General features: G+C 39.0%; 1 protein-coding gene across 1 annotated transcript; it reads right to left on the bottom strand.

Annotated features, from left to right (window-relative positions):
* Positions 1–6,394: 6,394 nt before the first annotated feature.
* On the bottom strand, positions 6,395–9,791 carry LOC311495906 (zona pellucida sperm-binding protein 3-like; the record flags this gene model as incomplete). The annotated part of the gene is made up of 9 exons (XM_084555555.1): positions 6,395–6,512; positions 6,669–6,757; positions 6,998–7,080; positions 7,173–7,290; positions 7,616–7,793; positions 7,880–7,983; positions 8,225–8,343; positions 8,829–9,136; positions 9,536–9,791. The coding sequence occupies 9 exons, from the start codon at positions 9,789–9,791 to the stop codon at positions 6,448–6,450; spliced, it is 1,320 nt and encodes a 439-aa protein (XP_084411681.1). The 3' UTR covers positions 6,395–6,447.
* Between the last annotated feature and the right edge of the window lie 336 nt (positions 9,792–10,127).

Below are 10,127 nucleotides of genomic sequence, written 5' to 3'. Positions count from 1 at the left end.
CATGAGCTTCGGGGGGTACCGCTATTTTGACTGGTGACGTCACTCTCCATTTTATATAGGCTTCCACACACGATTTCACACTTGTGGTTCACAGTCAATTTTCCTTCGAAATATAGGTCATATGACCGTGGCTGGCTGGCCGACAAGGTAAAAAAAAACTAATCATACTAGCAAGCACAATGCACCCTACACGTTATAGGAAGGGTTGAATTCGGGCACGGATAAACACTGTTTCACGGTGCGCCCCGTGGTAAAATTGCGCGCCACAGTCAAAAAATATTTTTCGGTATAGCAGTGCAATGCAAACATGGAAATGCATACAGACCAATAGCACAGATTACCGAGATGTCAAACACCCGACTTAAATGTAAAATCCAGAATTATTAACAGATGGGCTACAGAAAAATTCCCGTTTAATAGCCAAGTTCACCTAGCCTAATACAAGGCCTGCACACTGTGCATTTGCATTTGTTTTAGTTCGTCAGTATTCATTTACCACAAAATACAACGCATGATGATATACATGGTAGTCAAAACCATAGGCAGAGTTTAAAGTTGATTCAGCCACTTACTCTTAATTTCGCACACAACAGCGCCTGCGCACGCACCCAGTACGCTACGTACGTTTGACAGCTAGTGAAGAACCATAGCAAACAACTGAAGGTACTGAGAAATGGTACATCCCAATGGGGGTGAGGGTTTGAAAATCGTATTTCATTAGATTATTTCCTGAATTGATGTGATGGTAATACTGCATTTAAATACATACAATTTTGGAATGGCTAACATTATATTTTATTAAAAAAATTTCAGTACCCCCCCAAACTATTATTTTCATCTACTTTGGGGGGGGGGGGGGGGGGGGGGGTCTAAATCTCATCTAGGGGAGTCAGACCCCCCCCAATACCCCCCGTAATTCGAACCATAATCTGACTGGTCCAAACTCCTCATATTATAAATTCCTTGCAGTTAAATTTAAATGCAGTACTTTATCAACTGCAGTCATTCATTTCCCATTTCTGAATTTCAGACAAGGTCTATGTGGTTTACATCAAAATAACCTTAAAATGGAACTCTGTGGTCAGGACAGGAAGAATGCTTACAGTATTACTATTATTACAGTAATACATGTTGGACAATAAAAGAGTTTTCAAAGAGGTTGTAGGTTTCTGGTTTACCTTCCTCCAGCTTTATTTCAAACTAGGAAACTTTATTCACAGTCAGCAGGGGGAGCTGCTGCTACACATTCTGCTCTGGATGCGGAGGAGCTGTTCCCCTGTTTTGGTTCTTTTTTTAATATTATTAATGTAGACCTAATACATCTCAAACAGTTGTTAATCTGAGACCAAACAGCTTTACCCTGAAGTGTACAACCCTATTACTTATACATATCGGAACAACACTCTCTTTGGAGCAGTCGAACTATTTTTTTTTTTTTTGTCAATCCAACAAGTGTACTCACAAGCCCAGACAGCACTGAATGCTCTACAATCCATGCAGGCAGTTTTTATTTTATACCAGTCAAAATGGGATCAAGACTGCATTTTCTTTGGATGACAATAATTCAACCTTAGACTCTCAAATGAAACTCTTGCCTGCCTTTCAATGTGCTGATTAAAGTGGAGCTCAGTCTGTTAGAGGCTGAAGCTGGTCAAGTTTTTACTATTTTAAGCCCTGAAAAGGAACACGTGAGACGGACCTGTGTTGAGGAGGCAAGACTGATTTCATTACATAAAACCCAACAAGAAAATACGCAAGGGATGACAAAGGAAAATAACAAACAGGCAAATAATTCACCATGATTTTACTGATGAGTCTGTTTGAGTTTTAAATGATCCCATTTTTTTAAATTTGTGGGTAAAATGCATATGTTCACATAGACCACTGGATGATCCTTGTGTTATTGAACAGAACTCATTCAAGATAAAATAAATAAGAATTAAAATAGAATTCGATCTTCAGGTTAAAAATGTTCTAATCATATCAATAGAAACATTAGTTATTATATTAGATTTTTATTTATATATCATTTTTATAATTTTTTTTCCACTCCTTTTTCTCCAACCTTTCTCCAGCTTCCCTCTCGCCACCTTCTCTGAACCATTCCTCTCAATCATCCTCGCATCTCCACCCCATCATCACCAATCATATTTTTACATTTGCAATTAAATAATAGCATGCAGCTGCAACAGATTTAGCTGTTATACATTTATGTATGTGGAACGAAATATATAATTGTGATCCAATGCATGTTAACGCACTTTTAAAAAAATATGTTTTAACTGTATTTTGATATTGGATATTTTTCAAATTTTATTACTCCCATTGTTTTAAGCAAATGCATTGTATTGTTATTGCAACAATCCAACACAATGACAAATATTGTCCAGAATATTGCTGTCCAGCAGGTGACTCCATTGCAGTTTTTATTTAGATTTTTAGCTGCTTGAATCAGTGGTAACTCATTTCACTTCAACAGTAAATGCAGGTAACTTTGTTCTTGTCAAGATAACAACCTGGCAGGACTTTGAAGCTGAAGCTGCTGTCAAGAGAACCATTTCTTTATTTATTTTTGGTTGATATTTTCTCCTTGCTGTCCTTCTTCGTTGACACTACAGGGTGCATTACTGCCCTCCACAGGATAAATGATGTACTACAGTAATACTTCAGATTCTGCTTGCTTTCCACAGCATTACTGCCACTTCAAGTCATAGTATAATAAGTATAATAAGTAATAATGTGTGTGCATTAATCCTGCATTAAAAAGGAGTGGAAGGAAAGGGATTTGAGTCACACTAGCCCTAGTATGTATGTTTATGTATTTAATGGTAGCATTAGTCAGTGGAGAAACTCACAGATAACAAATGTCAGAGTTTCTCCATTGACACATGTTAACATAGCTGTGACAGCAGGCACTGCACTAAGAATTTGAAGCGTATTATGTTCTTGGACAGCTATTATTATTGTTATTTCTATTCATTCAGAAGAGCAGTATAATAACATAGACTGTGAATTTGAATGAACTGCTTCTTAAGCACCCACAGCCTGGCTATTAAAGGTTTCAATGCAGGCAAAAAAAAAAATGCAGTTTTCTGTTAATATGTGAACCTCAAAAACAATGAGGGTTCACTTTAGATGATGGTGATGGTAAGTTGAAATTTAATCAGTTTTGCCTCGAATTTTGTCTTGCTGCCTTTTTATTCTATAACTTATTATATTGTACCTCTACTGTCACTTTACACTTCCCATACCAGGATCCATGAAGGTAAATCTTATCTAAGTAACTTGGGTGACCTGCCTATTAAACAAAGATGACACTTGTGTCTTTTTATGTTTTCAGATTGTTTGTATATACATTTGGAAATTGTACTGTGAACTGCCCAGAGCCTTGCTGGCTGACCTCTAATGGTCATTTGGCCTCCAATCTGTCTTGGGACAAATGAACAGTTAATCTGAATGGCATTGAGATTCAGGCTCACTGTATCTGGGCTCAGTCGGTCATCATTGCTCTATGCTGTGCTGGGACAGCTGCTCTGCTCCTCCACTATCGTCCATTTTAAATGACATCACCTGACTGCACACAGCTGGGGAGGCCATGTTGCAGAGAGGGCCATTTTCTATATATAATCTTGACCTACACTTTCCTCTTCCTCCTCACCATTGAGCCACCTCGTTACCTTGCTATGACCTGAGCTTTGGAAGCTTTAACATCCATCAGAAGCCAGAGAGGTACTTCCTGTCGGACTCATCCCTCTCTGCTCTCCACCTCTCAGGGGAGGAAAGTACAACTGCTGGTTGGGCGACCTCAAACCAAGGTCACAGGGTCAAGCTTAACGACAGTCTTCAAAATCAGAGTCTTCAACCCTCTTTAATGAACACACAGTGATGATCTGAGGCTTGTGTCAATGTGATGAATGTCTGTCTTTACAAACTCAAAAACACAACTAAGAAAACTAACGGCAAACCTTTTAACACAGAATATTTATTTGGAATTTATATTTAATCAAACGGCCAAATACACTGTGTTTTTTTTTTTTTTTTTAAAGTTAAGCCTTCTTTAATTGGGATTACCTTCAATTCTTATTTCTGGTGCCCACTGAAAGTCCAATATACTAACAACATAAGATGATGTAGACCCCAGCACTAATTCATTGCTGCAGCTTTCCCACATTAATCAACCCATTTGTACTTGTGAAAATTTGACAGTAAAGTCGAAAAGAGTGTGGGGGAAAAGCTTTGTAGCTCTTCTAATTTCTTAAAGACTTCTCAGAAACTTCTGTCCTGAATAATGATGACTGAGTAACACAGCTTTTAGACAAAGAAGTATCTAGTTGAATTGTTTTGGATACATTTTATGTCTATTAATTTTTGACAAATGGTAGGACAAAAGAAAATCTGTTTTTTATTTTGATATCTTTTCTAACTCTCTGAAAAATCTTAATACAAGAAATCGCATGACGGCTGTTTCATGTCATTACTGCTTGTACAATATAGAAACCCCCATATCATATTTTTAAACCATATTCCATTTTGGTCATATATTTACTTTTCAGTTACTTGGTGAAAAGTTTACCTCTTAGATTGTATCACATAACTGCTAGCTTGCTAATGCATAAAAGATCTGTATAATTGGTTTCTCAAACCACGGACAAAGTGACAAATGCACAATGATGAGTCAAAGATGTGACACCTACTCAATACCAATGCAATTTATTTATTTTTTTATTTTATTTTTTTTACAAACTTCTACATTGAGGAAAAATATTGAAGACATGGAAACTGTGAAATAAAGGATTTATGTAGAAAGAAAAAGTGTACAATTAAGAGATGGTTGGGATTCAAGATTCCACAAGCCACTGTTGGCCTATACGAGTAACAGGTAAATAAGTAAATCCCATTGGAGTCTTTATTCATGATATTCATGAATGTCATTGTGTATAGTCAGCTTCCACCATATACCTTTCATTAACAACAGTTGTTTTTTCGCCAACTGTAGTTATTGGTATTAACAGCTGGTTAGCTACTTTAAACTTGATACAATATGTAAATATTTTTTTGTACCTTTAACATATTTACTTTTATAGTTTTTATTCTGATTACAGCGGAGACCGTCGGCTGCATTGTACTGAGGTGGTGAGCGAATATCCAAAGATAATTGGATATACTTGTAAATGAAAAGAGCTATCCGCTGTATATCTGTGAAGGTTTTCTGTCATCCAGGTCATGGTATATCCAACAACAAACTAAAACAAGGGCAACTGGACTTGTTGGATTTCTTCCAGACACTTTGCCACACATCCGAGTAGCTTCTTCAGTTTCACTTGCCGGAGAAACATCTTCAAGAAATCCTAAAAGTTCAGTTGCCCTCGTTTCAGCTTTTTTTTTTTTTTTTTTTGATATACCTTGACCTGGATGACTGAAAACCGTCACAGACATATACAGAACATGACTTCTGTTGAATTAGACCAAGTGAAGACCAACAACTGTCCATTATTTTAATGCTTAAACTGAAGAACATTCTTGCATCAATGAATGTAGTGGGATGCCACAAGCACATTAGTTTTGCGGAGATTGTTGTTGTATGATATAAAGAGGACAGCATGTTCCTCAGTTGAATTATTCACTGAAATCATACATGTCAATATTGTGATAACTTCTACTTGAGTCGAAACTGTGAATCGTGATTTGAAAAATTCTTTAAGTATTCACATATTATGTGTTTGACAGACATATGCAGACAGCAGCTCAAATGGTCAATGGAGGCACACAACCAGCTAGGGGTACAGTGGCAGTATAATTAAATTTCAACAGCTCTACAATGAATTGACCCCAAAATCAGACCGTTTTAAAGACAAATAAAATTGTGTTTCCTTTGTAAACATAAGGAGATGAGTGTTTTCTGTGCAACAAGAATGGTTGAGGTTAATGAGGTAGAACTGGAAATATGAGAAATATCATGGCTGCTCACTGACAGACTGTCATCCAAACTAGTGTAACGGGTTTTAAACATATGCCACAATGAGCTGAAGTGGATGCGAGTTGTGTTTGAGGTTCCCACATTTAGATAAAACTGCAGTTCTTCTTTCACCTGCATTTAAACATTTAATAACCAGACCGCTGGCGCTTCAGGAGTTCGTTCAGATTCAGTAGCCTGCTCCTTTAGGTCCCTGCCTAGTCATTGAGGTCGGTAGCCTTTCATCTGAGAGCACTGCACTCCTTAAACTTTTAATCTATAAAAACAACTATTTCACTTTTGAATAGTAATTCTATGGTTTCTTTTCTTAGCCCCTACCTCAAGTTTTGTCATTTCTGCTTTGTGTGTAAAATAGTATATATATATAAAAAAATAATGTTCCCCATTGTGGGACAAATAAAGGTTCCCCACACCCAGCTGATCAATGTATAAGAGCTTTATTGTGATTCATGGATTTTAGAGATCTCATTCTTTCAGCTTAGAGGTCTCTCCTTAACTATAATTGGCCCAACAGCCGTTTCCCGTTCCCACCGAGTACCTGCAACACAGAAGCATCATTTCAAACATGTTTACATTCATATAAAAAAGGACCACCCCCTTTGCAAGATGCATGCCCAGAGCTGTAACTCAGTTCTTGCTTGTAATACGACACAAAGGAAACAGACAGGTCATGTTTCATAGTGCAGTCATCTACCTGTTTCAGTCAGGTCTCTCTTGCTACCAGTCCCACAGTCCGTATCACAGCAGGAACAAGCGTGATGGTTGCCACTAGCCTCGCTCCACCTGTCAATCAAAATACTCTTATAGTTCTGTAAAAGCTCAATACACACATTTACATAACTGTACTTCTGTCCTATAACCCCAAACAAAGCCTTATTGAGATAACAAAGCTGCGCTGTCATTGACAAAGTCATTGAAGTATTTCATCAGAACACAATGCCAATTAAAAAGCCAAATTGTTGAAACCATTTAGTGTCTGCAGCAGAGAGGATGATGGTATTTGTAGTGCTGGTGGTGTCTCACCCGTTGGAGTATGAACAGGCCTTGTTGGTGACATCTACAGCCGCAGTAGCCACTGTGGCTCTCAGATTGCAGGTAATGTAGAACTAAAGAGACACACAGAAGCAAAATTTGACTTTCCGAGCATTGAGCTGAAACCTGCAGCTAGCTGGTGGGACATCAGTTAGACACGTCTCACCATGCCACTGTTGTCCTGCTGGAACCTGAAAGCCTCCAGCTCAAACTGCAGTTTGTCGTCCTGTGCCCGGGGCAGGAACCGAGAGCTGGAGCCTGTGAGCTGACTGTCAAATAGACACCTGGATGCAAAACAGAGGTAAAGCAAAGTAACATTTTTTTTTTTAAATCCAAAGACATGCATCAACATGTACAGTGTGGTCCAAGAGTCTGAGAGCATGTGGAAAATTTATCACTTTTATTCAAACCTGGAAATCATCAGAAAACATGAGGATCTTAAGCAGTTAAAAACAGAAAACATTCTGCTGAGTAAATTCAAAATTTAATTCTGACATTTATGGCAAAATGTCTCGGCATCCGCACATTGAAGCTCAGACATCCAAGTGAGCTACCATGGTCTCCTTGTCTATATAATTAATAGCCAATAGTTTAGTACAATATACTCACCCGTTGTTTCCCAGGAAGACATATCGGGGGACAGTGTCAACATTTGGGATGACAGTTGCCACGCAGCTGTCTACAGTCACTCTGAGAGGGACATGATGAAACTGTTTGACTGAAGCTTCAAACTTCATCACGTCTCCCAGCAGGAACTGAGCGGATGGACGGGGGAACTGCCAGTCCTCTGGAGACGCATGACGAGAATAAATAAACAAAATTATGTGGCTTTAAGAAAACTTCTGTAACGAACGGATAAGATTAAAGACCCACTAGTCATTAGTGTGAGCGAGAAGTAGAGACTTTCCTCTGAAGCTTTGCTGTCACTGAATGGAGTCCAGGTTGGTTTCAACAGCCCAGTGCTCACATCATGGTTTCTAAAGAATAAAACATTTGAAACAAATTAACTGCCAATATCCCAGCCATGAATAGGAGAGTTAAGCACACCACAGTGATTGTTCAGCTCTCATGTCAGCATCTTTAATTACCAAGACACTCCTCCATGGGCTACTTAAAGAAATGAAGTCGATACGGCGTTTCTAACAAAAATAGAACTGTCCTTTATCAAAAAGACACATGGGGTTTAATTAAAATAAGGTTAAATAAATAAAACTTTACCTCTGATAATGGCACTCGATGCTGATGGAGACATCTCGAGTACGGACAATGGGACTGTTTCCGAGAGGACTAGGAGTGTAGAGCAATGTGAAGACGTAGACGAAGGAGTCCTCATACATCTAAAGAGTTTAGCAAAATACATTTTAGTGTGTGGTTATACTGGACATTAAAAACGTCAAAGAAACAAACATCCAGTCAAAATGTAGGCTGCATGCAGACGTCTGCATCTGTAGACTCTTTCTGATGGACAAACCTATTATATGTCAAGCAGACCCACATGAACTCCAATGGCCAAACAAAAACCATCAGTATGCCTGAGGTGTTCTTGACTATCCACATACATAAATCATCAGCTAATTTCAGTAAAACTAAAATTGCTCTCCTGATATGATGAAATGCTTTTGCCTACGGCTTTCTGAAATAAACGAGCACTTGCATCAAAAATTACTATCCAAACTGTATTATTCATTTTAATCCATCCAACAGGCCAATAAACTGCAATATAGTATTATAAAAGATAAAAACATGATACGGTGACTGAACAGGACTTGCTCACTTTGGTTATATTAAAGTCAGAATTCTAAACGCTATGACATGCCCTCACCAGAAGCTGGCTGCCACAGCCGTGCAGCTCCGACTCAAAGATCAGGACTTGAGCATCCGGATCTTGGCCCGTGGCAGCACATCCTCCCAGTGTGACGTCTGAAGCCTGGACCAGTTGACCTATCCCCAGCAGATCTCTCTTGGCCTCTACCCGGACAGAGTTCTCCTGGCAGACGGCACTGACGCTGTTGGCTGCTGCAGGAGCCTTCAGCTCAAAGTTTGGAGGGTAGCGAGGTTCCTCTTCAGCCAGTGGACCCGGAAAACTCCAAGACAACGGTTCGTGGAAAGACTGTTTCTCCTGTTGGGTAACTGGGATGTAGGGATGTTTAATCTCAGTATGCAAGACAGATATCAAACCAGTGCAGCCAATTCATGAACAGTACTGAAGGAGCAGAACAGATGATGATGATGGGCGCCTTCGTGACATTAAATCCAATTTAGAACTAACCTAAATTAGCATGTAGCAATAGCAGGCAACACTGTAATTTACAAGTATCCTCTATATTACTTGTTTGATAGACAAATATCAACTGTTTAAAGTGTTTATCAGTGAGTGTTCTGAGTTTTCATTGTTGAAATGTGAATGCTGACTCATGTCACTCTTAATATTTATCAGTGAAGCACAAATATCAACTATCAACTGAGCTTCAGTGTCACATTTTAAGAGTTTAGAGGATTCATTTTAACTTCTTGGTGGACCAAGTATACCTGCTGGCTCCTGGACTTCAATCTGATCTGGTCGCTGATCCCTAAACCTGCCAGCTGCAGGATGGATGTTCTGGTTAAATTCCTGAGCTGCTGCTGCTGCTGCTGCTGCTGCTAATGACCCACAGAGCAGGCAGAAAATGATTCTGACGGATTGCATCATATCAGTTATCAGTTTAGTCTTTGTTTCCTTGTTTGAAACACGCTCACTTCTGCACCAGATGGCTTTGTAGAGCTGAACCATGGCCCCACCCACCATCTGATTGACTTGATGGTTCTCTGGACGTGCCTCGTTCACCTGCTCTCGCTGCAGACTCACCAGAGCTTCATTTAAACACGCTGAACTTCATTTTAAAGCCTTGTTCTCAAATCTGAACAACAACTAAGATCTGTCCAGCTGAATTTCGGAGAAATTGGTGTGCATGCAAATTTGTTATCTTGGGAACACAAATCCAACCTAATTATAACGAATTCAGCCTGACTGAATCTGAACGCTGCAAACACTAAGGCTGATAAATTATACCACATATAAACATGGATCACTCATTATCACTTTCCTTCATTGTATAACACTGAAGTCAACATATGGTGGGAA

The sequence above is a fragment of the Chelon labrosus genome (genome assembly GCF_963514085.1).
Source record: "Chelon labrosus genome assembly, chromosome: 11".
NCBI classification, from domain to species: Eukaryota; Metazoa; Chordata; class Actinopteri; order Mugiliformes; family Mugilidae; genus Chelon; species Chelon labrosus.
Note: the sequence above shows the minus strand (reverse complement) of the source record. Positions and strands in the feature narration are given on the sequence as shown.